This window comes from Populus trichocarpa, chromosome 10, assembly GCF_000002775.5.
Source record: "Populus trichocarpa isolate Nisqually-1 chromosome 10, P.trichocarpa_v4.1, whole genome shotgun sequence".
NCBI classification, from domain to species: Eukaryota; Viridiplantae; Streptophyta; class Magnoliopsida; order Malpighiales; family Salicaceae; genus Populus; species Populus trichocarpa.
This window is the reverse complement of record NC_037294.2, coordinates 3033251-3060631: the sequence shown is the minus strand read 5'-3', so window position 1 is coordinate 3060631 and position 27381 is coordinate 3033251. Positions and strand designations below refer to the sequence as shown.

The following is a 27381-nucleotide window of genomic DNA, read 5'->3' as shown; positions in this document are numbered from 1 at the left end:
AGAAAAAAAAATATAAAAAAAAATTATAGAGTGAAACAGTAAGTAAGTAACCAGAGATGAACGAGTGATCGGAGAGAAAGAGAGAGCGGAGGGCACCGAGAGAAAAAAAGACAGGCAGGAAGGGAAAGAGAGCAGGAATTTGAAAGTAAGAAAACAGTGAAAAAAACAAAAAAAAAGGAAAACAGACCGCCATAAAATTCTCCCACGGCCAAAACCTAGGCAACCTCCTTAACATACCAGCGCCGCCGCTGCCACCAACCGCACATTATGCCCTTCGCCGGCAGCCGTCTACCACCATCACCGAGCTCCACCACAGATTCCAGCCACACCCACAGCCATCTGCCTCATCCGATCAGCCTTCCCTAATCAATCAACACACCACCAAAACACCATCGCAGCCCAGACCTCTCTCTCCGCGGCGCAGCAACCACAGCCTCCTTTCAACCCAAATCCCGACCACGTAATAGCCACCATAAAACCCGAAATCAGGCCGAGAAACGAAGCAAAATTCCACCAGAAACCACACCAAAGAATCCAACAGTGACTGCTGCCTTTTCTCCCAATAACCAGATCGTTTTCTGCCCGTTTCTTCCCGCGGGTTCATCTCCGCTCGTGAGATACACGCGCCGCCGACCAATCGCATGGCAACTCTCTAGCGCGTGGGTCACGCTTCCCAGTCTCCTTTACAGCATTTTCCGCCCTAATTCAGCAGCTCCCGAACGTCGTTTTCAAACTTACTTCACCATTTGAGAGAAAGTACCAACCTATCTATGTAGCTCACTCCCTGCTGCTATCTTTTTCCTGCAATTAATTCCCTACTCGGATTCGACGATCTCGTAATTTCATTTTTTTTCCAGTCTTTCATCGCCTACTTTTCTTTCCCCTCTTGCAAAAATAGTTTTCCTTAAAATTGAATTTTCTAGCCAATCGTCGCTCATGAAGCTGAATTCTTTTGAATCTTTTTACAAGTTGAAAAATTCAATTAGTACATTTTTTTGAGATATTTTTAGTGTAATTTTTTCATTAATTATAATAGTTAGCCTTTTTTTTTAATTTTAATTAATTTTTGTAGCTGAAATGAGATGGCGTCTTCACAATCTTCACAAAATGTGGAGTTGGAGGCTGCTAAGTTTCTACACAAACTCATTCAAGATTCTAAAGATGAGCCCGCGAAACTGGCTACAAAACTCTATGTGGTGTGTAGCTTGCGCTCAAATAAAATTTCATTTTTCTTACTATGTTTGAACTGTGGTGGTAATTATGTGCATACTTATTATATGTGTGTGTTTTAGATTTTGCAACACATGAAATCAAGCGGGAAGGAACATTCCATGCCGTATCAAGTAATATCAAGGTGAAACATTTTGGTTGCATTTGGTTTTTATCTTTGTTTTTAAAGATGCCGTGTTTCTTAGATACTGGAGACAGCTTATTCACTGTAAATGATTCTGGGATTGTTAGACATTTATTCTCGTCTCGTCTTGGGTGGATTTATTAAATTATATCGGTTGAGATGATAATTAATACTAATTGAGTTTGCGAGAAGGCATGAGTTTTATATACTTTCTTTATATAGTTAGATTATGATGTGATTCCTTTTTAAATCTTGATTTTGGAAGTGATGTCCATGTACCTGACAATCGACTTCTACCATGTCATTCAGTTATTAAGGTTCCACTGGCATGGCTAGGAAATAAGATTTATTTGAGTTTTGCAACTTGTTAAGTCCCAGTTTTCTCGTTTCATACTAAACTTTAGTTTGAACCCTGCATTATCAACACAAATGTGCTCCTATGTTGAAAAAATTAAACTTAAATAGAATAATATTTGATGTCGGTGACTGCTTCCTTCATGAATATGTTGTTACTAGATAATCTGTAGTCAAGTACCATATGGCAGCGAGTTGGTCGCACAATTTGCCATTGGATTGCCAGGTTATTTTATACGGTCTCTTTTCTGATTTGTTCTTGGTCTCTCTCTGGTTTACCTGTTCTTAACTTTTTTTGTGTTGTTTTTTTGCTTATCTGGTATTCCACCAGTTCAGTTTGTTATGTCATCATCATAGTTGTGGCAAAATTGCAACTCTTTAGTTGAAATTCTTCTTTGCTCAACTTTTTGTGGTGGATTTGTTTCTCTGACATATTTTTTCTTAAACCAAGGGCCATGGAGACTGTCATCAATCAGCATGGTCTTGATATTGAAGCTTTGAGGTCATCACGCCTTCCTTTGACCGGTGGAACTCAAATGGGGGATTCTTCGACTGCACAATATGGAGGTAACATGATTTTGTTCATACTGCCTCCATTCTGCCCAGTGAATCGTTTTACTGTATTTATTGTGCTAGTGCGTAGCATATTGAATTAATCATTAAGAAATGGGTATACCCTTATGCAGGATCTTCACAGGCAGTTGGAGTTGGGAAAGACTCTAAAGCTGGATTGGCTGAAAATGAGATATCCAAAGTTGATCCTTCTGCTTCCAGTAGGCCCCCTGCTGGCCCAAGTAGTGCAGGCCATGATTATTATCAAGGATCTGGAACTCAAAGGAGCAGCCAGTCATTTGATCATGAAAGTCCTTCTAGTTTGGAAACTAGGTCTGCCAATTCACAATCCCAAGAAAGAGGAGCGAATCAGAAGGATGGTAAAAAGGCTGTTGCTAAGAGGAAGAGGGGTGATTCATCTTTACACTTGGAAATGCATGTTGAGAATCCCCAACAACTTGATCCTCGCAATACCATAGTTAATCCAAGGAAGGGGAAAATGAACAAGGTTGACTCACCAGGGAGTTATGCAGTTAGAGGTGGTGAAAATACCAGCTTTAATAAGGTTCCTAGTAGTGGTCAGCTGGAAGTTTCATCTTCTTATGTGTCTGCAGGACAACAGCAAGGGGGTTCTCTTTCATCTGCACATGAAAGTCTCACTTCCAGGTGTATGTGGAATCAAAATAAAGCAGGGTTACCCCTTGAAAGATCTCAAGTTCCAAGGTTCTCTTCGAATGCTGTTTCTGGTAATGCAACAGCAGAAATTCCATTGCAGCAGTCAGCAATTTCATCTCTTGGATCAAGTAAGGATTAAAATATGCTATCAAATAAAAAGAATATGGTTGGATAGAAATCATAAATTTGGTCTTTTTTGATGGGGAAAGCAGGATTTGTTCCGATCTTAACCATGTTCAAAGACTGGGAGCAAAAACTTAAAAAGTGAATCACTTAGTTGGAGGACATATTATTGATAACATTTTTGTTTAGTTGTTTTTTTGGTTGTCTAGAAAGATGTTTTCTTCTTTACTGCAAGGAACACCAGGGAATGGATAATGTTTTATGGGGTTCGAGCATTTCTCATGAAAGATTCTGACCATTTTATTTAAGTAACTCATTGATTAGTGATTAGTGATCTGGTACTTGGTATTACTGATGTTTTAGGTGCTTTTAGCAAGGTTCATGGAGGGATGCCTGCCACTTCATATCCAGCAGGGCCCATGGGGGAGCCAGGGTTTGCAGGTCTAGTGCAATATGGTGGTTCTGAACATCAGAAACATGGATTGGCAAAGGGTGCTGTAGCTAGTTCTGCTGAGAAAACCTCAGAAGGATTTTTTTCTGCTAACCGTGTGGATGACTTTCCCACTTCACTTTCAACTGGAAAGATTTTAGAAAATGATGGAGGAAGTTCAAACATGTTTGCAGAGTCAAATAAAATTATCCAGGTACTCCCCCCCCAAAAAAAACCATGATGACTTTTCCTCTCTAGACATAATGAAAGATTGCTGTTGAATGATAGTCTTTATCCTAGCTCTGTTTTGGTTTTCATTTGCATTGTGATGTACAGCACATGCAATGCCAGACTAGTAAGTGTTAATTCATTTTCTATCCTGCAGTGGTCTAGCATTTGATGTTTGATCTCTTGATTTTTAGGATTATGAAATATAATGTCTCATCATGCATCATTTTTAATCTTGATTTCACCATATTCTGTTCCGAGTATGAAACTATGTTCTCTGATACGTTATGTATTAGGCCGCCTCTTCTTTTTATATGTTCTTTTTCATCACCAGGGTGGCAGGCAATCTAGTAATTCAGAATTGACAATGATTAGATCAACACCTCCTAGAGATGTTGGAAAATCTCCTGTTTCCCAGGGTTCTGTCTCTCCTGGCATGCCTTTCAATGAACAACAGCTGAGACAGCTCAGAGCTCAGTGCCTTGTCTTTTTAGCATTCAGGTAGATAGCACTACTCCCTGAGCATGTACTTTTCCTTTTAGATGCGGAGTCATGCTGAGAAAGCCTTTGTTTTGCTCTGCTGGTTTTAATTGGTTTGTCCTCCTGGTTTCTGTGTTGCAGAAATGTTTTGCCGCCAAAGAAACTTCATCTGGATATAGCACTTGGAAATGTTGTTCCTAAAGATGGTAAGAACTCATGATTAAAGATGATCATGGGCAGTTCTACTTGGCCATGCTAGTGGACCTAGCTTAATATGCTAGGGCTTGGAAAAGGAATCTTGCTTGTTTATCCAAGTTTATCGCTGGCCTTGACTCGCAAAATTCTGCGAAGCCTGGCCTCCTGTGCGCTAAGAAAACATATGTAATACACTGGCTTAACTTGTGTTTAAGACAGCTCTTGGGCTTTATAAGCATGGGTGGGACCAGGCTGTGGCCTAGGCATCATGCCTCTGTCCTGAGGTGAAAGCCTGGCCTAGACTAGGTCTCACAATCAGTTCCACTTGATCTATTTGCTATATGTATTTAATTTTTCTCCTTCTCCTTCTCCTTATTGTTTTGTTCTTCTTGTTATTTTTGTTGTTATTGTTGTTCAGCAACTATCTTTTGCTTGGTGATAATCAGGTGGCACTTTGGATGGTCCTCGCAAAGAGCTGACTGATCATAAAGGAAAGGCACAATCTTCTAATGAGCCAACCAATATTCCTGAACTTTTAATGCCATGTGGAAGGCTGAATAATGCAAAGGAATTTGATAAAGTGCTTCCCGGTTTGGGGGGAAGATTCTTGGATGAAAACTGTGCATCCAAAGAAGCTGATAAACTTAAAATGATGGAGGACAAAAGTGGTCTACCTTCTGACCCCTCGATGCTTGCAGATGAAAGGAAATATCTGTACTCCACAAGGAAACTGGATGCTGAAATACAAAGGCAGGAAGCAGTGGAATCGCAGGCAGTTTTCACCACTGCAATGCAGCAGCCTGATTCAGCAAGGGGTGGTTTACCCTTGAGTAACCCTGTGGACAGCATGGGGAATGCCTTTCTTCAAGTTGGAAAAACTGACCATGCTTCTTCTGCAACATTCATAAATAAGCAGGCAATCCCTGAGGCAGTTAGCTGGACTAGAATTGGCAGTCAATCCCTACCATCCGGCTCCATTCAGCTCGGATTGGTTCCAGACAGAAAAGATAATGCTCCTAGTCAGTTTCACATTCTTGGCAATAGTAATGCTTCAGGTAACAAATCTGGTCATAATGTTTCCTATTACATTTCAGTAAATGAGCATTGGGCTCCTAGTTCAGGCTTTGACAATGATCTCACATGGTGGCTCAAATGAAGGATGCAGATGTGATACGAAACACTTGTCTTAGCAGGGGATTTGGCTTTCTAGAACAAACAATATCCTATGAACTGCTTTTGTGATTCTCATGCTGCTTATGTTAATTGTTGTGTGCTGATGATTCAAAATTCGAATTTCAAACAAGATACGCTCTAGATGCGTGTAAGGTTGTTTCAGTTGATGTTTCATTAAGAAATGACATCTCTTTTACAACAGAACAAGATGATGATGATAAGTCAGCCGCTTCTACTGATTCACCACCTTCTCCAAAGTACACCATGTTAGAGAAATGGATTATGGATCAGCAGAGGAAGAAACTTTTAACCGAGCAAGGTTGGGTTCTAAAACAGCAGAAAACAAAACAAAGAATTGCCACTTGTTTTGACAAGTTAAAGGTTTGTTTGGAGATTCTTCTTAGTTGCTTGGTGCTTTGTCATCTTATTGTCATTTCCAATTCTTGCACTCTCTTGCTCCTCTGGGCTGGTTTTTGCTCACACACTTTGTTCCCCTCCTCTTATATTTGCGGTACAGGAAACTGTTAGCTCGTCTGAAGACATATCTGCAAAAACCAAAATTGTAATAGAATTGAAAAAGCTTCAGCTCTTGGAGCTTCAACGCCGTCTAAGGAGGTGATTGATTTTCCCAAATTTTGCTATATTTTGTTAGCTTGTGTATGTTTTATCATGATTTGCAGTCAGACCATGATGTTTACCACATGTCTGCTTGCTTTAGTTGCTTAGTGTCATTTTAGTTATTGTTTTCTTTGACACCTTGTTTTGTGTGAATTTCGGCAGTAATTTTCTCAATGATTTTTTTAAGCCCATCACAAATGACATGGATCGTTTGAAATCATATAAGAAACATAAGCATGGCAGGAGGATCAAACAACTTGAAAGGTATGAGCAGAAAATGAAGGAAGAACGACAAAAGAGGATACGTGAGAGGCAGAAGGAGTTCTTTGCTGAGATAGAAGTTCACAAGTATGTTTTTCTTGGGGTTAATTTAGAGCACTTGCCCCCTCCTCACCTTTTAATATTTTTTTGAACTCTTTTTAAATGCTTTGTGTTGGATGCTTATCTTCTGTCTAATGGCTTGCACTAAATAAAATATCCTTCTTTCTTTTGCACTGCTTGTTAACCTTAATTTAGGGAAAGACTGGAAGATGTGTTTAAGATTAAGAGAGAACGCTGGAAAGGTTTCAATAAATATGTCAAAGAGTTCCATAAAAGGAAGGAGCGTACCCATCGGGAGAAGATTGACAGAATCCAGCGTGAGAAGATTAATTTATTGAAAATCAATGATGTTGAGGGGTATCTGCGAATGGTGCAGGTTAGATCTGGCTTGCCAATTTTTCTGATGTGAGGCTGGTATCCTATGTTCACTCCTTTTGCCTATTGCACAGGATGCAAAATCAGACCGTGTTAAGCAACTGCTGAAAGAGACGGAGAAGTATCTTCAAAAGCTGGGATCCAAGCTACAGGAAGCTAAGTCTATGGCAAGCCGATTTGAGAATGATATGGATGAGTCACGGCATGCTGCTGTTGTTGAGAAGAATGAAACTTCTGTTGAGAATGAAGATGAAAGTGACCAGGCCAAGGCAAGCTGCTTGGATGTGCACTTTCTCAAGTTTATTTTGTTTTTTTGCGCATTCTTGATTCTATATTTGCTTGCTTAATTTTTCTCATTTAATTCTCTTTGATCTACTTCGCAGCATTACATGGAAAGCAATGAGAAGTACTATTTGATGGCTCATAGGTATGAATGCCACTTTTTATCTTTTCATAACTTTTTTAGTTTGACATTTAAAGAATTTATCTTTTTATGAAAAGGGAGTGGATTAAGTTTACCATTTGATATCATGTATATTGTGGGCTCTAGGCAGCATTTGTTCTTAATTCTTTTGTCTATTTTGCGCACCTATAAATGTTATGATGTTCTTTACTGTTGGAGCTACTAGGTTGTCTTTTGACATTGAAGTTCTTGCGAGGCTACTCCCCTGTCTCTCCCTTTTTACAATTCAAATTTTATGTTATTCTAAAGCATTTTACTCTGGAATTTTTATGTTATTTTACAGTATTTTACATTGGACATTGTTTTGTGCAGTGTAAAAGAAAGCATTGCAGAACAGCCAACATGTCTCCTGGGCGGAAAATTAAGGGAGTGAGTAGAACCCATGTTGCTCAAATACTGTGTGTATCACTGTTTATTAGATTATTGGGTCATTGGGTGTAGTGATAAGAATCTTTTAGGTTGTTTAATAGATCAGATGCAAATGATCCTTCTTGTAGACTCAGGTTAAACTTTGTGCTGTTGTTCTCCAGTTTGAAATTTCTTAAGTTGATGTTTTGATCTTCAGGTATCAGATGAATGGACTAAGGTGGTTGGTTTCACTATACAACAATCATTTGAATGGCATTCTTGCTGATGAAATGGGTCTTGGGAAAACTGTTCAGGTACAATTTTTTTATTTTTTTTATTATTATTGTATTTTAACTCTAGTTTCTTTTCCTTTCTGACTAAAACTATTCAAACAAACATATCAACCAAAAATTTCTTACAAAGTAATGTGGCAGCTACTTTTCATGTTCGATCAATTTTCTAAGGCCCACATATAACCAGCTATCACTTTCCACATCAGTTTGTATTAAGTTTTTGTATGATTTATTTGTTTGTAGATCAGTTTTCTTCCTATTTACTGTCATACTGTTTCCTAGCTGTATATGCCAATGATCTAGTCATTCTTTTCTTTTGGTAGGTTATTTCTCTAATTTGCTACCTGATGGAAACAAAAAATGATAGAGGGCCTTTCTTGGTGGTTGTACCTTCTTCAGTTTTACCTGGCTGGGAGACTGAAATCAATTTCTGGGCACCTGGAATCCACAAAATTGTCTATTCTGGGCCTCCGGAGGAGAGGCGCAGGCTATTTAAGTAATAACAAATGGGAATGAGACTCTCCATATCTTTTTGCAGTCTGGATTATTGAATTGCAAGTGTAAGTGCAATCATTGTTTTTTTTCAGGGAAAAGATTGTGCATCAAAAATTCAATGTCCTTCTGACAACGTATGAATATCTGATGAACAAACACGATAGACCGAAACTGAGCAAGATACATTGGCGATATATAATAATTGATGAAGGCCATCGCATAAAGAATGCTTCTTGCAAATTGAATGCTGACTTGAGGCATTATCAGAGTTCTCACAGGTTGTTATTAACTGGAACACCACTACAGGTAACAAAATTTCCCCCTCAGTTCTGCTATTTCTTGGATTGATTGTTTATATTCTTCGAGTGCATTGGTTTAACATATGCAAAGTGTCTTCTCTTGTTACAGAATCATGCCTTGTACATTCCTCCTTTGATAATTTTCTGCAGATTTTACTATCTAATTCAATTTTATTGTTCTCTCGTGCAGAACAATCTTGAGGAATTGTGGGCACTACTCAACTTTTTGCTACCTAACATATTTAACTCAGCAGAGGATTTTTCTCAGTGGTTCAACAAACCATTTGAGAGTAATGGTGATAATTCAGCCGATGAAGTAAGCCTTTTGACCTGTTCTACTCTTTTTTTTTAAGATGTTTCACTGTATTGAGTGCTTTTTTTGTTGATATTCTCTCAAATTTCTTATATAACCATCACTGGTTGTTTGCACATGTAGGCCTTACTTTCCGAGGAGGAAAATTTGTTGATCATAAACCGTCTCCACCAAGTTCTTCGACCATTTGTACTTCGGAGACTGAAACACAAGGTCCTTAAAATTATTGTATATTACATACACTGGCGCATCTGAATGCATGCATAGCAAATATCACAAGGGATTTTTTTTTCTTGTTAGACATGAAACATTTGGTGTTGGGATTTATTCTCACATCTTTGCTTGCATTCTCAAATTCATTTGTTAGGTTGAGAATCAACTGCCTGAGAAGATTGAGAGACTTGTTCGGTGTGAGGCTTCTGCATATCAGAAGCTTCTTATGAAGAGAGTAGAAGAGAATCTTGGTTCAATTGGAAATTCAAAGGTCTCCTACATGCATTTTGTTCCCTCATTTTTTGATGGTTGTACTCCATGAACAGTAACTGCTAAAAACTATTACCATTATTTAACTGTAGAAGACCCATCTTTTGCAGGCTCGAACAGTGCACAACTCAGTTATGGAGCTTCGTAACATATGCAATCATCCATACCTTAGCCAGCTTCATGCGGATGAGGCATTCTCTTTTTCTGTTTATTTTGACTTATTTGAATCTTGATATAATACTCAAGGAAGAAGGAAAATAAAATTCTGTTATGATGAGTTCTGTCTTTCTTTGTGAAAATACTTCCCGTGCCCTTTTTATTATTCCTTTTGGGAGCTGAATCTGGGTTAAAGGTCTTATGTGTCCATTTTGATATCAGTTTGCTTCTTCTCTCATTAACCTCAATATGAAATTACCTTTTGTAGGTTGATACTTTGATACCTAAGCATTTTCTGCCACCAATTATTAGACTTTGTGGAAAGCTTGAGATGCTAGATCGTTTGCTACCCAAATTGAAAGCAACAGACCATCGGGTATGGGTATTCTTGTATTAAATCTGCCACTTAATGTTTGCTAGAAGTTTATTTTGTTTCTTGAGTAAATTGAACCAGTGCCTGGCAGAATTATTACCATTTTGCTGTAGGGTGAATATTAGGGTGCTTCTAGACTTTTTCCCATTACCTTTTTCTTAATTTTGTTGAAATGCATGCTAAACATCTTGAAGAATTTTGAGAGAAGTCTTTCTCTTTTCTTGATATTACTAGCAGTATGTTTGTACAATAAATAGGGAAGAGAAGCTAACCTACTGACCCTCAAAACAAGAAATAAATACTAGATAGGAAAGTATCCTACACTAAACTAGAAAGCAATAATCTAGAGAATCTGGATAGTTAATACCAGATTCTCTTTCCTAAACCATATATACTAAGATTTCTCTAAGATCCTAACTGATTTTTAGATTGATTTCCACACTCCCCCTCAAGCTGGGTTGTATATGTTATACATGCCCAGCTTGTGACTCAATTCTTCAAAATTAGTTCTTGGTAGAGCTTTGGTGAGGATGTCTGCAATCTGAGATCTTGTTGGAGTGTAGGTAAGGTGAACAATGTTCTTCTCAATCTTTTCTGTGATGAAGTGTCGATCTATTTCAATGTGTTTTGTCCTGTCATGATGAACTGGATTCTTTGCTATGCTTATGGCTGCTTGATTATCACAATGCATCTGGATAGGTGTCAATGATTCCATGCCAAGTTCTTTAAGTAATCTTTGTATCCACATCCCTTCACAGATACCAAGAGCTAGAGCTCTCAGCTCAGATTCTGCACTGCTTCTAGATACCACATGTTGTTTCTTGCTTCTCCAAGTTACTAGATTTCCCCAAACATAGGAGCAATATCCAGAAGTAGATCTCCTATCTATAATGTTTCCTGCCCAGTCTGCATCTGTGTAGATTTCAATAATTCTGTTGTCACATTTCTTGTATAGAAGGCCTCTACCAGAAGTCATTTTTAGGTACCTCAAGATTCTATTAACTGCTGCCATATGATCTTCTGTCGGGTTGTTCATGAATTGGCTTACAAAACTGACTGCAAAGCCAATATCAGGTCTGGTATGTGAGAGATAGATGAGTCGACCCACAAGTCTTTGATATCTCCCCCTATCCACTGGTATACTATCATTTTCTGCTCCTATCTTCTTTGTTGAATCCATTGGAGTGTCTGCAGGTTTGCATCCAAGCATTCCTGTTTCTTTTAGCAGATCCAAGACATATTTTCGTTGAGAAACATATATATCTTTTCTTGACCTTGCCACTTCCATGCCAAGGAAGTATTTGAGATACCCAAGGTCTTTGATCTCAAATTCCTTGGCTAAGAGTTTCTTCAGTCTCACCAGTTCTTCCTCATAATTCCCAGTTAAGATGATGTCATCCACATATACTATTAGGATTGCTATTTCCTTTTCTGGGGAGGTTTTTACAAACAGTGTGTGGTCTGCTTGGCATTGGGAATATCCATACTGTGCTACTGTCTTTGTAAATCTGTTAAACCATGCTCGAGGGGATTGCTTGAGTCCATATAGTGATTTTTTCAGTCTGCATACTCTGTTGACATTGGAGGATGTTTCTAGTCCTGGAGGAATCTCCATGTATACTTCTTCCAAGTCTCCATTAAGGAAAGCATTTTTGATGTCTAGTTGATGTAATGGCCAGTCTTGGTTAGCTGCTAGGGATAGAAGCACTCTGATTGTATTAAGTTTGGCCACTGGAGCAAATGTTTCTTGATAATCTATTCCATAGGACTGAGTAAACCCTTTTGCAACCAGACGAGCTTTTAACCTTTCAATACTTCCATCAACCTTATGTTTGATAGTAAATAACCATTTACACCCAACTGGTTTCTTTCCAGGTGGAAGTTCAGAAATTTCCCAAGTTCTATTCTTGTTTAAGGCACTGATTTCATCACTCACTGCCTTTCTCCACCCTGAATCTTTGAGAGCTTCTTCAATAGACTTAGGAATCTGTACACTGTCAATGGCTGAAACAAATGCATGATAGGTTGGTGATAACCCTTCATATGAAACAAATTTGCTGATGGGATGACTTGTGCATGATCTAACACCCTTTCTCAAAGCAATTGGAATATTTGAATCATCAATAACAGAGGCAGTATTCTCACAGTCAGAAGTTTCCATACTTGAGTATATCGGGGCAGAATCTGGACTTGGTTCTGAATCTTGGTCATGTGCAAGAGGTATTGTGTGCTCTATCTCCTTTCCAAGTTTTTTCCTTCTAGAATAAGTAAGAAGCTCATGATTTGTGATCTGTTTTGGTGTAGGATGAATCTGGTCAGGAGATTGGACTGAGGCTGGTGGTGCTGGGACTGATTGGATTGAGGCTGGAGGTATAGTGTAAGGACTCAAATGACTTTGGACAAGACTCTGTTGGTTGTCTCCTGAGTTAATTACATGATTAGATTGTATATCCCAATTCTGATATTCTCTCATGGTTGCCCCCTGAACATCAGACTTGGGATAGTATGCTTGGTGTTCAAAAAATGTGACATCCATAGAGGTATAGTCCTTTTTGAGAACAGGAGAGTAACATTTATAACCCTTTTGGTGTGGAGAGTATCCTATAAAAATGCACTTGAGAGAGGTAGGGTCTAATTTTTCTCTATGGTGTATATGAACAAACACTGAGCAGCCAAATACTTTAGGGTCTAAGGAAGAGAGTAGTTTGGTGTGTGGAAAGGCTTGTAGAAGGACTTGGCTGGGAGTTCTGAAGTTTAGAACTCTGGAAGGCATTCTGTTGATGAGATAGGTTGCTGTGAATATAGCTTCTCCTCAGAATTGTTTTGGCACATGAGTAGAGAGCATAAGGGATCTAGCAACTTCCAACAGATGTCTATTCTTCCTTTCAGCCACTCCATTTTGTTGTGGAGTGTTAACACGAGCTTATATGGATAATGCCTTGATTTAGACAATAAGTATTAAGGCTAGAATTGAAATATTCTTTGGCATTATCAGTTTTTAGGATTTGGATTTTAGTCTGGAATTGGGTTTGTATCATGGCATGGAAGTTTTGGAAAATTTGGCTGACTTCAGATTTTTCTTTCATAAGGAATAACCAAGTCAATCTAGTGTGATCATCAACAAAGGAGACAAACCACTGAGTTCCAGTTATATTGTGCACTTGTGAGGGGCCCCATATATCACTATGAATCATTGCAAATGGATGTGATGGTTTATATGAAATGGTGGGATAGCTACTGCGAACATTTTTAGAGAGTTGACATATTTCACATTTGAAGGATTGTGAGCTTTTATTGGAAAAGAAGGATGGAAACAACTTTTCAAGGTACATGGAGTTTGGATGACCAAGACGATAGTGCCATAACAAAACTTCACTATCTTTATTGACATGAAAATTTAAAGCTAACTGACCCTTGGATGATACATAGCTTCTGTTTTGAGTTTGCTTTAGAGGAATCTCACTTTTGAGGAGATAAAGCCCAGAACACATCTTAGCACTGCCAATCTTCTTCCCCGTATCCAAATCCTGAAATATACACAAATGAGGAAAGAATTTAGCAACACAATTTAAGTCACGAGTCAATTTGCTAATTGAGAGTAGGTTGCAGTCTAGGTTAGGAACATGGAGAATAGAGTTTAGGATCATGTCCCTTGAGAGTCTACTCAGCCCTATTCCCTTTACTTGGGAGGAAGACCCATCAGCTATACGGACTGTAGAATTATTAGTGCACTGATTGTATTCATTAAGAAGAGTGGCATCTCTTGTCATATGGTCTGATGCTCCGGAGTCGATGATCCAAGGGCTTGAGTGTTTCTTACTAACAGTAAGGGCTGCTGAAAATTTACCTTTTTGTGCTGACAGACCAGATCCAGAACCAGAGGTTGACATACTTGGTTGAGATAGTGAATTCTGATTGAAGAGTTTCTGTAAGATCTCAAGTTGTTCCTTGCTGAAAGGACTTGTTTCTGTTGGCAAAATGGTGTTCTTATCTCGGTTGTTATCTGAGATAACATTGTTGGCACGTCTGTTTTTGTCATTTATTGATTTTGATGGTTTCCAATCAGCAGGTTTGCCATGAATCTTCCAGTAGTTTTCCTTGACATGTCCTGGTTTGTTGCAGTGATCACACCAGGGTCTTCCTTTCCTCTGTCGGTTATCATAGTTGCTGTTTGAATAGCCTCGAGCAGTAAGGGCAGATCCTTCCATTATATGAGCTGAGTTGTGAGGTCCCATCATTACTTTCTTTCTACTTTCTTCACGTCTAACCTCAGAGAATGCTTCTCTGAGATTTGGAAGAGGTTTGGTTCCCATTATTCTTTCTCTGACTTCATCAAGGTTCTTGTTGAGCCCAAGAAGAAATTTAAAAGTTCTTTTCTGCTCAACAATTCTTCTATATAGGACTGTGTCTTCAGGGCAATTCCAGCTGTGAATTTCAAACATATCTAGGTGCTGCCAATGACGGCAGAGAATGTTGAAGTATTGAGTAATAGAAAGTTCTCCTTGGCGTAGATCATGTAACACTGCCTCAATCTCAAATAGTTCTGATGTATTTTCAGAACTTGAGTAGGTTTCTATTGCTGCTTCCCAGATTTCCTTTGCTGTTCCATATAGGAGAAAATTTTCTCCAATTTCATTGGTCATTGAATTGATCAGCCATGACATTACCATATGATTTTCAGTTTTCCATGTTCGGAACATGGGATCATTCTTTTCTGGTATGATGATATCCCTTGTGAGGTAGTCATCTCTGCCCTTTCCACAAATAAACATCATGACTGATGATGACCATTGAAGATAATTATATCCATTGAGTTTGTGTCTTGTGATTTGGTGTGATGTGCCTTCAGTGCCTCCTGAAAGGCTACCATGAGAGGCTGTTCCTGGCTGTGAGGTCACCTCAGAGAGAGAGCTTTGTCCTGCTGCTGCCATGCCTTAGAGAAGCAGATTAGGGTTCAAGAGTAGGCTCTGATACCATGAAGAATTTTGAGAGAAGTCTTTCTCTTTTCTTGATATTACTAGCAGTATGTTTGTACAATAAATAGGGAAGAGAAGCTAACCTACTGACCCTCAAAACAAGAAATAAATACTAGATAGGAAAGTATCCTACACTAAACTAGAAAGCAATAATCTAGAGAATCTGGATAGTTAATACCAGATTCTCTTTCCTAAACCATATATACTAAGATTTCTCTAAGATCCTAACTGATTTTGAGACTGATTTCCACACATCTCAATGTTGTTTTCTTCATAAATGAAAGCTTTGTTGGTTTTCAAGTACTCCTATTACCATGGGCTTTAGTTTTGAATCTGTTAATTTTCCAGTATTGAGGATTTGCCAATTGCTGGATCCATACAGGTTCTTTTCTTTTCCACAATGACCAGGCTGCTTGATGTTATGGAGGAGTATCTCACTTGGAAACAGTATCGATACCTTCGCTTGGATGGTCATACCTCTGGAGGTGACCGTGGTTCACTCATTGACCGTTTTAACCAACAAGATTCTCCATATTTTATTTTCTTGCTCAGGTGATCATTTTTTCATATATACTTGATATTTAGATATTTCTGTGTAACCAACCAGATTTTCCCTGTTTTATGTTCTTACTGGTGAGTCATGTGTCATGTATGCTTGATATTTAGGTTCTTTTTTGGTGTTTACCAAGGCATGGTAGTATAGTAGTCATGCCAAGGTTAGAAAATTGGATGAGGTTGAGATAGATGAGGGATAATATTTTTATTTCCAACGTCAAAATTATACTAGACATTGTTTGTCTAGCTATTTATCTATTGTGGAGGTTGGCATATTGCAGGTAGGAAATTTTGGTTTCTGGATGTTTAATAATTTGCATTGTGTTTCCTTCCTTCTTAAAAGAGAGAGTGCACATGGAGATGGGATATTGGAGGAGGTAATCCATGTATATTGTAACCATTTGGCACGTGCACACACTTGTAGGGATTTTTTAGTCTTGTTAATGGTTGTGATGCAAATGAAATGGTTGATTGGTTGGTTATGCAACGAGACATTGCATTTCAGTGGAGCTTGTACAGTTCATTGTTTCACTCTTATTACTATGATTGCGTGTTAATAGTAAATTACATTAAATCTCAAAAACCTTTTGATGTGCCCTGGCATATTGAATACATGTGTGTTTTCATGCTTATGTTTAATTAATTTCCATAAGCCTGACATTTTAAATATATGGACTTAGCATTCGGGCTGGTGGTGTTGGAGTGAACCTTCAAGCTGCTGATACTGTGATCATATTTGATACTGATTGGAATCCTCAGGTCATAAATGAAGTTGCAACACCTTGATTTGTTTTCTATCTAGGTTACCAAATCTAAACTGGTCTAGTTTATGTTGGTACCTTATCAGGTTGATCTTCAAGCTCAAGCAAGGGCTCATAGGATTGGCCAGAAGAGGGATGTGCTTGTTCTTCGATTTGAAACAGTAATTCTCTCCTTTCTCTTCTTGTCTTTCCAGGCTAAGTGCATATTGGTTTTCTGATTTTGGAAATGTGAACATTTGAGATTTTTTTATGATAACTGACTCTGGTTTCTAATGAATTAATGTTAAACCGGAGAGGCTGGGTGCATGGCCCCACGAGACTTGAAAATGATCAGTACCAGCATAGTTTTCTTTCACAATGGCAGCTGAGGGTTTGGACTGATCTCATAAATGCCATTTCTTTCTTTTGCTGGAATGCATCAGATTACAAATAGTACTTTTGCCAGTCCCTAGGAAAACCTAAATAAAACAAAAAAGAATCAAGGAGTTGATAAACTATATTTTTCTTTTAGAATGTCTTTGGTGGTATCCTTCATTTCCTCCTTTCTTCTTTTTCTTTTTTTTAAGTTTGGATATCATTATTTCAGAGCAGTGTCTAAATGCCGATGCTCTGGAGCGGAATGAGCATCCATGTAGGAAGTTTCATGTTTTTTTATAGAAGTATTTGTGGTGCTTCCATTTATGCCTTCTCGACATCTAAATTATACTTGATGATGAAAGGGCCTGATCATAGGTTCTAAATATTGGTAATACACTGTTCTCATCTTTCCTTTTAGGTTTTTCTAAAGGGAGTAAATTGGCATAATTTCTGAATGATTTTTCATTAATTGGGGAATTAAATATTAGAATGATTTTGGGCTTGAAAGTTAAAGAATCAAAGCAAAAAGATCGAGAGGAAAATAAAATGGTGAATGCTAGGAATGCCTGATTTCTCTTGTTGTGAACCCTGGATCTTGAATTTCACAAGGACTGTGGAAGGTGATGCATGTTTTTTAATTTTTAACTTGTTTTCAACCATTTTAATTGTCATAAGGTCCAAACTGTTGAAGAACAAGTCAGAGCTTCTGCTGAGCATAAACTGGGAGTTGCTAATCAGAGCATTACTGCTGGTTTCTTTGACAATAATACAAGGTTAAAGGGAATATTTGTTCAAGTGCTTGCTCTTTAAAATTATTCCAAAGGGTTTTTAACTGATGCTCCAGGGGAAATTTCTGTCTTGTTTTTACAGTGCAGAAGATCGAAGGGAATACTTGGAGTCCCTTCTGCGTGAATGCAAGAAAGAGGAGGCTGCCCCTGTTTTAGATGATGATGCTCTAAATGATCTCTTAGCTCGCAGGTAAATCCTTTTCAAAGGCTGTTGATTTGTCAGTCAGCATTCTATTTTCTTGTGACTGGTAACCCTCATAATATAGTATGGTTTACAAGCTGCTGCTCATTTGTATTTTAGAATTTATATATAGCTTGTCCACATAGTTGAAAAATTTGATTCATTCGGGGTGGCTAGAAATTGTCTGGAAATGATGTATAGGCTTCAATGTAAACAAACTATTTTTGAATTCACTTATCAATTCTTTTTGTCCATGATTGAATAAATTAAGATTTTCGTATAAGAAATAAATGATCCATGATAGACTCAAATGTGTTTTCCTTTCACTGCATCTCATCGTATCTGATCAATGGAGAGGCCTCTGGCATTAGTGCCTTCTGCATCTTTATGTTGCTTTGCTTCTGGGGCTTCTAAATTAGTTTCTCTAGCTGATACCCAGTGGGACTGTAAAGCCTTTTTATTATTATCAGCAAATAAGATGTATCCTCTGGTTTCCTATGCAATACGTTATGTTGGGTAAAAAGAAAGGTGAGTCATTGTAGAGCTAAGATAATTCACTGTCTCAAAAAGTGGGGGTACTCATGTAAATAAGTGCAGCTTTCTGAATAACATTTCAACTTAAATAAGAGGAGGAATTTTTCCTCGGTGACTATTTCTGACCATTCTACTTTTAAAGGCCATGTTTAATCACCAGTCGCCATCTTAGCAGTCCTTTTGGAAGGGCTAATTATTGTTTTGGATTTGAAATTTGAATACGATGGAATCCTGAAATCCCTTCCCTGTTGATGTACCTATTTTGGCCTACTTTACTTTGGGAAGCAGTCTGTATTATTTGTGCTATCAATTGCATTGCCTTTTTGTTGAATTATGTTGTCAAGTTGAAATTTTCATATTTATTAAAACTTACGTTGGCAGTGAATCAGAGATTGATGTATTTGAATCAGTTGACAAACAAAGGCGGCATCAAGAGATGGTATGGTTAAAATATGCCTGCCTTCATGGCTTAACTGCTCTGGTTCATCAACTAAATAAAACTTCTAATTCTGCAGGCAACATGGAAGAGTTTGTTATCGGGTCAAGGGATGGATGCTTTGGAACCTCTACCACCTTTGCCTTCACGCCTTGTAACAGATGATGACTTGAAAGCACTCTATGAAGCAATGAAGTTGTATGATATGCCAAAGGCTGGGGCAGAATCCAATGCAGGGGCGAAGCGTAAGGGGCAGCATGTTGGGGGCCTTGATGCTAAACATTATGGAAGGGGCAAACGAGCTAGAGAGGTTTATCGTTTATATTTGACTCGTGGTCATAGCATGTGCCATCTAACATGTCAGCATGTTATGCCTTCACTTTCCCTTTTTCTTAATTTTGGTCTTTCACTTTGTTAGGTACGCTCTTATGAAGAGCAATGGACAGAAGAGGAATTTGAGAAGATGTGTCAGGCTGAATCTCCAGACTCTCCTAAGGTGAAAGAAGAAACAGGAGAGAGGAACTTGCCAAAAGAGGCTAGTGGGTCTTTATTGGCTATTGGTTGCACAGAACCTCAAGCTCCACCACAACTGCCACCGCTGCCACCTCCTGTGGAGCCTCTCCTGCTGCAGCAGAGCAAAGAGGTAACTCCTCCATCAAAACGGGGGCGTGGAAGGCCGAGAAGAGCAACTTCAGATAAATCTCCAGCTGCGATGGTACTCTCAGTACCTCCTGAAACTGGCAAAGTGGATGTGGAGTTACAGAAGGGAATAGAGTCTGGCTCCTCAAAAACATCTCCTCTTGATTCTTCTCCTGTTCCTAATTTAGAAGGTAATAGTGGAGCCACACCTCATTTAGGATCAAGGATTGCTCCCAGTGCTCAGCCAACCACTCCAGTTTCTGTTGCACTTAGCTCACAAATCACTACTGCTCCCCTTTCTGTGCCATTGCAATCAAGAGGTCGAGGACGGAAGGTTCAAGGTGCAGTTCAAACACCACGGCGCAGAGGAAAGAATCAAGTGGCTGTTTCACCCACCACTTCAAGTTCTGCTGTTCCTGATCCAAATATAAATGATCAATCACAGAATGTATCTGTCAATCCATCAGTAATTGCCATGGGTGGAACTGTTTCTAGTGCTCCCATGCCACAACATCCTACTAATTTTCCTGCTGCTGCTGCTGCTGCTGTAGAGGGTATTAGTGCAGCCACTCATCATTCTGGGCCTGGGACTGCTTTGGATTCTCAACCAAACCCTCCCAACCCTTCTATCTCCCCTACCATTCAATCCATAGTTCCTAGTTCTTCAGTTCCTATGCAAGTCAAAGGGCAAAACCGAAAGACTCAAAGTGGCACTGAAACAACTCGACGCAAAGGAAAGAAAGAGGTGCCAGTATCACCTTCTGTTCCAGATGCTTCAGACAGTCAGCTTTCAAAATCCAATCCAACGTTGTCACAGGATAAATCTGGGGAATCAGGAAGTAAAGCTATTTTCATGGTTAGTAACCAACAGAATGATGCTCTGGACAGAGATGTTAACCAGGAGCAAGTGTCCCAAGAAGTTGGCCAGGATAAAAAAGCAACTGAGCTTTTGGATGATGTAGCCCAGCATAGGCAACCAGCCAGCACTCTTACAACGCATGATGGTATTACCAGATCTATGGGTAAGATTTATAGATATCTAAATGGAATTGAAATTGATGTGATGGAAACAATTGATAATATCTTGCATACTGAAATCGAAGAACTCAAAGCTTGTGCAGGATCTTCTGGACAAATACATGGTGTTGATATGCATGATGTAGCTTCTGTGACAAAGGAGGTTTCAGCAGTGAATAGCTCTTCAAAAGCTAAAGTACTTGAAGTTTCTGGGAGTGAAAGTGGAGTTATCCTGTCTACACCTCAATTAAGTAAGCGCTTTGCAGAGGTGGTCCAGAATCAAAGCTCAGAGGATAACCCTTCCCCAGTGGTTTATCCTGCAACTGAGTCATTACTCCATTCTGCCACTGTAGAAGGTGTTTGCAAAACTGTGCATCAGCTTGCTCCAAAGATTACTTCCAGCTCTCAGCCAATTTCATCTTATCCTTCTGTTACTCCAGTATTTCAATCTAACACTCCTGAAGCCATGCAAGTTAAAAGGCAAGGTCATAAAGCTCCTACCAGAGGGGAAGCACCTAGACGAAGAGGTAAGAAACAGGGTTCAATTTCACCTGCTGTGGATGCTACAATTGGTCAGGATCCCATTGTAAATCCTCAAATGCAAATGCAAAATAAGTCCAGAGATTCATTAGGGAGCAAGGTCATATCCTTGAGGAGTGCTCAAGGAAATGAACTCAAGGAGTTGAAGAATGTTGTTCAGGTATTTTGTAATTTGGTGATTTGGTACAATACAATATAATTATTTGCTATCAATCTATCATAGTGATATATAATTGTATCCCTATCATATCAATTTAGAGTTGATACAATTGAATAAATTTATTGCTATTATATTGTATCCTAAGTATAATAGGGCAATTTCTTTTTCTTTGTATTAGCTGTATTCCATCTACTCTTTAACAGTAAATCAGTCTTATATTTTGTTTACATGCTGTTTCGTATTCAATATTTATTGTTTGTTTTTGTTTTCGCTTTTCCTTTTCACTTTTAGGAAGCACATATTCCCAGTGGTTTAGTTGGTCAAGATCCAAAAAGAAAAGAAGCTAGTGGGATTCTGGCTGTTGGCCGAATTCAGACTGCTGACGTAACTGATGTTGCTCGTGTGATGAAGGAGATTTTTTCTGAGACTTGCTCTTCAAAAAATAAAATTGGTGACTCTTCTACAGTTGAAGTTAGAAGTGCCCCTGTTTCAAGTAAGATGTCTGTGGAGGTGGCAAAAAACCAAAGCTCAGAGGGTAAAGCACTATCCGCTGTGTCAATTTTAGAAGCTACACTTCCAGTCATGGGGAGTTCAAATGATGATTCTAAACAGCCTGGGTCTGGAGATGGTGTCAAGATGGAAGGGGATCATACTCCTGCTTTGGGTAAGGCTCCTACTTCTGAAATCAATCCCTCTATGCTTGAAATCAAGACCAGTCATGGCCCTGTTGAAAAAATGAGAGAGTTGATACGGGCTTCCACTGAAAACCCAGTCATGGGAAGTAATATGGAAGTCAATCATTCAGTTCTTGATGCTGGTGACAGGGACAATATTACTTCTCAGAGACCTGCTCCTGAAGGTCTTCTTGGTGATGGTGGTGATCCTCCCATGGTTACCCTATCTGTTTCAGATGTAACAGAACACCCTAGGAGTGACTCTGGATACAGAACGCAGGCTTCAAAAGCATCTCCTAAGTTTTCTCCACATGTTAGCCTTGGCAATCGTACAATTTCCATTAAACCTGATTATACTGATTATTTTTCCTTAGGGACTGTTACTCCTGTTGCAGATCATTCAGATTCAAGAAATATCCTAAGTGTAGCTGATAGTGTATCTAGAAGCAGTAATAAGCCTTCTGTGAAAGAGTCCCTAGATTCTTCTCTTGAAATCAGAGATGATGAAGCTAAAACTCATATTCAATCGGGGGTTGATATAACCAAGGTTGAGGGTGAGGAGGTCTGCAAAATGCAAATTGATCCTGCTGTATCAGAGGTTTGTTTTTTATTCTGTTGTTTTTCTTATCTCGATTTTTCTTAGACAGGGACAACATCTGCTTATCTTTCTAATTCTTGGATGAGGTTTTTTTTTTAAAGGTAAATTGTCTCTAATGAGGTGTCCACTAGACTTGGCAATATTGCATAGGAACCCCCAAACATCTGACATTTCTCTTTGCTCTCCTCTTAGGTGTTGGTTTTTTTTCCAACACCATTTGGGGTTTCTCTTTGTTTTCTTCTTAGGTGACTTGTTACCATATATGGCGGTTTTGCTTTGATTTGTTTTTTAATAGATATTTGGTTACAGAAAAGTTACATTTGCCAAAACATTTCACTGCTTAAGGGTTTAGAGTTTCATATCGTTTAGTTATACTGTCATAACTCTCTGTTCTACTTTCTGACTTGCCCATTATTTGTTCCATGTGCAGTTTCCTTTTCTTTATGATGGTTTTTTGTGCCTAACTGGACTTGCAGATTACTTAAGGGGCAGTTTGGTTTTATATTTGAGTTTGTGTTTGCTTGAAGTCTAGGGATAGTTTTAGCCTGTTTTTTAAATCTACTGTTAGTCATTCGCATTGCAAACACTCAGTTTTCAGTGAGGGTCATTGGGCTTTACTAATAACATAGGATCTAGGAAGGGCTTTTTTGGAGTTTGTGCATGCGTGGGAGTGTTGTTTCTTTGTGGGTGATTAACAACTTGCTCTATTGATGTATGATGTTTTTTTTCCTCGTATCAATTTTTGTGCATTGATTCAGTTGGTAACTAATAAAATGCTATTACCAGGCCTCTTCTCTTAAATATCTGTCTTCTTCCAACAAGATAGAGCCAAACAGTTCTGCAGCTGGAGCCAGTCATCGAAAGGATGCTTTTTCTCAGTTTGGTGGGATTGTGCTGCAAAATATTTCTCCACTCAGAGGAAATACCTATGGCCCATGTGAGAATGATCTTGTTGGAAGCTCAGTAGCAGTGGAGGAACCACACAAAACTGAAGCAGGTAACAAAGCAGAATATTCTCAGGTTGGTGCGTTTGTGCCAAAAGATTTGTCAGAAAACATGGTTCTACCCTCGTCCCCACTGGCAAGGGAGGAAGAAAAGGACAGTAGACCATTTGAGCAGGGTTTAGCTGGCAGCTCAATAGAACCAGAAACATCAAAGGGGTTTGAGGCTCAAATGGCCAGTAAAATGGATGTATCTAATGCTAATGTTATCATTCCAGAAATTAGACCAGAACACATGGTTCTACCCCAATCTTTCTTGGAAGCAGAAGAAAACATCAATGGCATTTTGGAGAATGATGCGGCTTGCTGTTTGGTGGTGCCAGAGGGAGCAAAGGGATCTGAAGTTGAAAATGATGATCAGATGGGCGCGCAGAAGGTGTCTGATAGTGTACAAGAAATTGTGGATCCCTTACCATCTTCTCTTGTAATAGAGGAAGATCAGGTTGAGGGCTCATCCGAGAAGGGTGCGCTTTGTTTCTCTGTAATAGTTCAAAATTCAGGAGGGTCAGAAGCTGAAGCAGGCAAGCAACTAGATGCATCTCATGCTGAGACTTTGGTACGAGAAAATGTATCAGAGAACATGGTTTCGCCAAGATCTTCTTTGGTATCAGAGGCACCAGTGGTTGAGGGCTCTTCTGAGCAGGATATATTTGGCTTCTCAGTAGTACTAGAGACATCTAAAGGGTCTGCTACTAATAATGAGGTTCAAGTAAATCCATCTCAGGTAGATGGAGTTGTGCCTGAAACTAAAACGGGCATATGGATGCAGGAATCTGAGATTGCAAGATCATCTGAGAAGCACCAAGATGACAGCTCAGTAGCCAAGCAATCAAAACCATCTGCAATTGAAGAGGGCAGTCAAATGATAGTATCTGAGGTTGGTGGAATTGTGCATGAAACTTCTTTGGAAAACAGTTGTGTGCCATCTGTCTCAGAAACAAAGGCAGAAAACGCTAATTGCTTATATGAGAAAAGTTCTCATTGCGTCTTGCTTGCTCTAGAGGAAGCAAAACAGTCTGAAACTGAAAGTAGCAACCAACTGGCTGTATCTGATTTTCCTATGACCGGGCCTGAAAATTCTTTGGAGAACATATGCCAGTCTTCATGTTCTCTAACAATGGAGGCGGATAAGATTGAGGGCTCGTCTAAGAAGAGTTCTTGTGACATCTCAGTAGCAATGGAGGAATCAAAAAAGTTTGAAAAAGAAAACGATGAATCTCATGTTGGTAGCAAGGAATGTGAAGAAAGTCAAGTTGTTGGTACCAGTTTCGAACACACACAGGTTGGTAGCATTGGACCAGAAGAAACATCTGGAAACACAGACAAATCCTCATATTCCTCAGAAATGCAGGAAGGTAAGATTGAGGGCTCATCTCAGAATATCCCAGAGGAATCAAATAGGTCGGAAGCTGAAACAGATGATCAAACTCAGTATGGTGGGATGGCTCTAGCCAACATGTCAGAAAATATCGAGGGCTCTTATTCCTCAGGGATGCAGGAAGACAAGATTAAGGGCTCTTCTTTGAATGTACCAGAGGAATCAAATAGGTTGGAAGCTGAAACAGATGATCAAACTCAATTTGGTGGGATGACTCTAGCTAAGATGTCAGAAAAGATTGAGGGCTCATCTCTGAATGTCCCAGAGGAATCAAATAGGTCGGAAGCTGAAATAGATGACCAAGCTCAATGTGGTGGGATGGCTCTAGCGAACATGCCAGAAAAGATAGAGAGCATATCTTTCTCAGGGATGCAGGAAGACAAGATTGAGGGCTCTTCTCTGAATGTCCCAGAGTCAAATAGGTTGGAAGCTGAAACAGATGATCGAACTCAATTTGGTGGGATGGCTCTAGCTAAGATGTCAGAAAAGATTGAGGGCTCATCTCTGAATGTCCCAGAGGAATCAAATAGGTCGGAAGCTGAAATAGATGACCAAGCTCAATGTGGTGGGATGGCTGTAGCGAACATGCCAGAAAAGATAGAGGGCTTATCTTCCTCAGGGATGCAGGAAGACAAGATTGAGGGCTCTTCTCTGAATTTTCCAGAGTCAAATAGGTTGGAAGCTGAAACAGATGATCAAACTCAATTTTGTGGGATGGCTCTAGCTAAGATGTCAGAAAAGATTGAGGGCTCATGTCTAAATGTCTCAGAGGAATCTAAGAGGTCGGAAGCTGAAACAAATGACCAAGCTCAATGTGGTGGGATGGCTCAAGCTAACATGCCAGAAAAGATAGAGGACGTATCTTTCTCAGGGATGCAGGAAGACAAGATTGAGGGCTCATCTCAGAATGTCCCAGAGTCAAATAGGTCAGAAGCTGAAACAGATAATCAAACTCAATTTGGTGGGATGGCTCTAGCTAAGATGTTAGAAAAGATTGAGGGCTCATCTCTGAATGTCCAAGAGGAATCAAATAGGTCGGAAGCTGAAACAAATGACCAAGCTCAATGTGGTGGGATGGCTCTAGCGAACATGCCAGAAAAGATAGAGGACTTGTCTTCCTCAGGGATGCAGGAAGACAAGATTAAAGGCTCTTCTCTAAATGTCCCAGAGGAATCAAAAAGGCAGGAAGCTGAAACTGTAACTGATGATGAAACTCAGTGTGATGGGATGGCTCCAGCGAACATGTTGCCTTCATCTTCTCTCTTGGAGGAAAAGACTGACGTCTTATCAGAGAAAGATCCAGCTGAATAATATTGGTGGATCCAAAATTATCTGAAGTTGTAGAGTGATAAGCTGTCTTCAGCTTGAATTGTGCCAAGAAAGTACCATCCAGCTTGGCTTCATTTTTTAGCATCAGTGGGAAGATTTGAGGGCCAATTTGAAAAGGACCCAGTTGGGGAGGTCAGTGGCACTGGAGGAATCACAAAGATCCGTGGCTGTTTCTGTTTCAGGTATTTATGAACCAAGAATTTTGCTGTACAGCTGTACTGTAATTTCCTGAATTATAGCCTATCTTTAAGCTCACTGAATTTGGGTTGACAGTCTTGACTGACAACACCTAAGTTAATCTGGTTTTATATTGCCCCGTGTAAGTGATCTAATTTATGGTTTGGTTGTACAGTACCGTGTATATTAGGGTTTTTATTTTTAAGTTGTAGATAAATTTAGAAAAAACTCATATTTTGTAAAATTGAATAATAGTTTTAATATCAAAATAAACTAAATATTCTATTTATATTAGTTCTAAATTTTTTTATAAGAAATAATTTATAATTAAAACTTATCTAATTAATAGAATTCATCTATTATTAAGATTTTTAAATAGTAAAATATAAATTAAATTAAAAATCTTAATTTAAATAGAAAAAAGAATTTAAACACAAGGGAAATAAAAACAATAATCCTACACATTAACTTCTAAGTTTATTCGAAGATCTTGATATTTGATTGAAATAGAACCTTTAAAAGTTTGTTAAAATTTCATTTTGATTTAATAATTAGATTAAAAATTATGCGTGATTTATCAAAGTCTATGGAAGAAATTTCTTCATATTAGTCTTCTCTACTTTTAAAAAATGCTCTTAAGTTACCTATTAGAAATTAAACTCGATCACTTTAAAGGTAAAGATACTTCAAACATAACATTGTAGCTATTTTATTCATGAAGTTGCATGTCTTTGACATGTAAACTTTTAATTGTAATTTATGATGTGTATATACAGATAAAAAAAATCTAATGTTATATTTTTCTTTTTTAAAAAGTTCATTTATAGTTCCTTCAAATATTTTTGTACTTTAAATTAGAGTTCATTATCATTTATAACCTCTAATATTTTAAACCATTGTATGTAAATGAACACCAAGATAATCTTCCATAATATCTTTAGAAAAATTATTAGAAATTATCATGTCCTCAGTGTCTTTATTTGTAAGATCTTCATCCATTATTGAAAGATTATAGTTTGCCTCTAGCTTCTCTAACTTTAGGTCAAAAGACTGAAACTATAACTCTAACACCCTCTTTGATTATATTATCTTTAACATGATTAGATAACTTTAAAATTTTGTTTTTATCAAACTCTCGTATGTTTTTCATCCTTGCCTTTTAAGAAGGTTGAACATAAT

The 27381-nt window shown here is 38.6% G+C and overlaps 1 protein-coding gene across 42 annotated transcripts; it reads left to right on the top strand.

The window, feature by feature from the left end:
• Positions 1 to 27: 27 nt before the first annotated feature.
• Positions 28 to 26491, top strand: LOC7475387 (chromatin structure-remodeling complex protein SYD). 42 transcript variants are annotated; one of them, XM_052456647.1, is made up of 37 exons: positions 28 to 836; positions 1073 to 1196; positions 1293 to 1354; positions 2160 to 2275; positions 2395 to 3063; positions 3422 to 3702; positions 4051 to 4217; positions 4338 to 4402; positions 4838 to 5446; positions 5767 to 5945; positions 6082 to 6179; positions 6345 to 6530; positions 6699 to 6879; positions 6953 to 7147; positions 7262 to 7305; positions 7654 to 7710; positions 7907 to 8003; positions 8306 to 8478; positions 8570 to 8783; positions 8967 to 9092; positions 9213 to 9302; positions 9457 to 9573; positions 9683 to 9763; positions 9997 to 10104; positions 15460 to 15629; positions 16313 to 16391; positions 16480 to 16554; positions 17426 to 17523; positions 17621 to 17728; positions 18635 to 18692; positions 18769 to 18999; positions 19108 to 20350; positions 20441 to 21045; positions 21337 to 22317; positions 23104 to 24719; positions 25119 to 25226; positions 25731 to 26491. In XM_052456647.1, the coding sequence occupies exons 2-37, from the start codon at positions 1083 to 1085 to the stop codon at positions 26005 to 26007; spliced, it is 9678 nt and encodes a 3225-aa protein (XP_052312607.1). In that variant the 5' UTR covers positions 28 to 836; positions 1073 to 1082; the 3' UTR covers positions 26008 to 26491. The 42 variants fall into 42 exon arrangements, with proteins under 42 accessions (XP_052312607.1, XP_052312601.1, XP_052312597.1 ...); XM_052456641.1 differs by having other exon boundaries at positions 25479 to 26491; XM_052456637.1 differs by having other exon boundaries at positions 25371 to 26491.
• Positions 26492 to 27381: the final 890 nt, after the last annotated feature.

Bases quoted from the DNA above. Each gene is read 5' to 3' on its own strand.
- LOC7475387 (XM_052456609.1), top strand. From the start codon at position 1,083: ATGGCGTCTTCACAATCTTCACAAAATGTGGAGTTGGAGGCTGCTAAG. The intron at 10,105-15,459 runs GTATGGGTATTC...GGATCCATACAG, and splicing joins TGAAAGCAACAGACCATCGG to GTTCTTTTCTTTTCCACAAT. The intron at 18,693-18,768 runs GTATGGTTAAAA...CTAATTCTGCAG, and splicing joins AAAGGCGGCATCAAGAGATG to GCAACATGGAAGAGTTTGTT.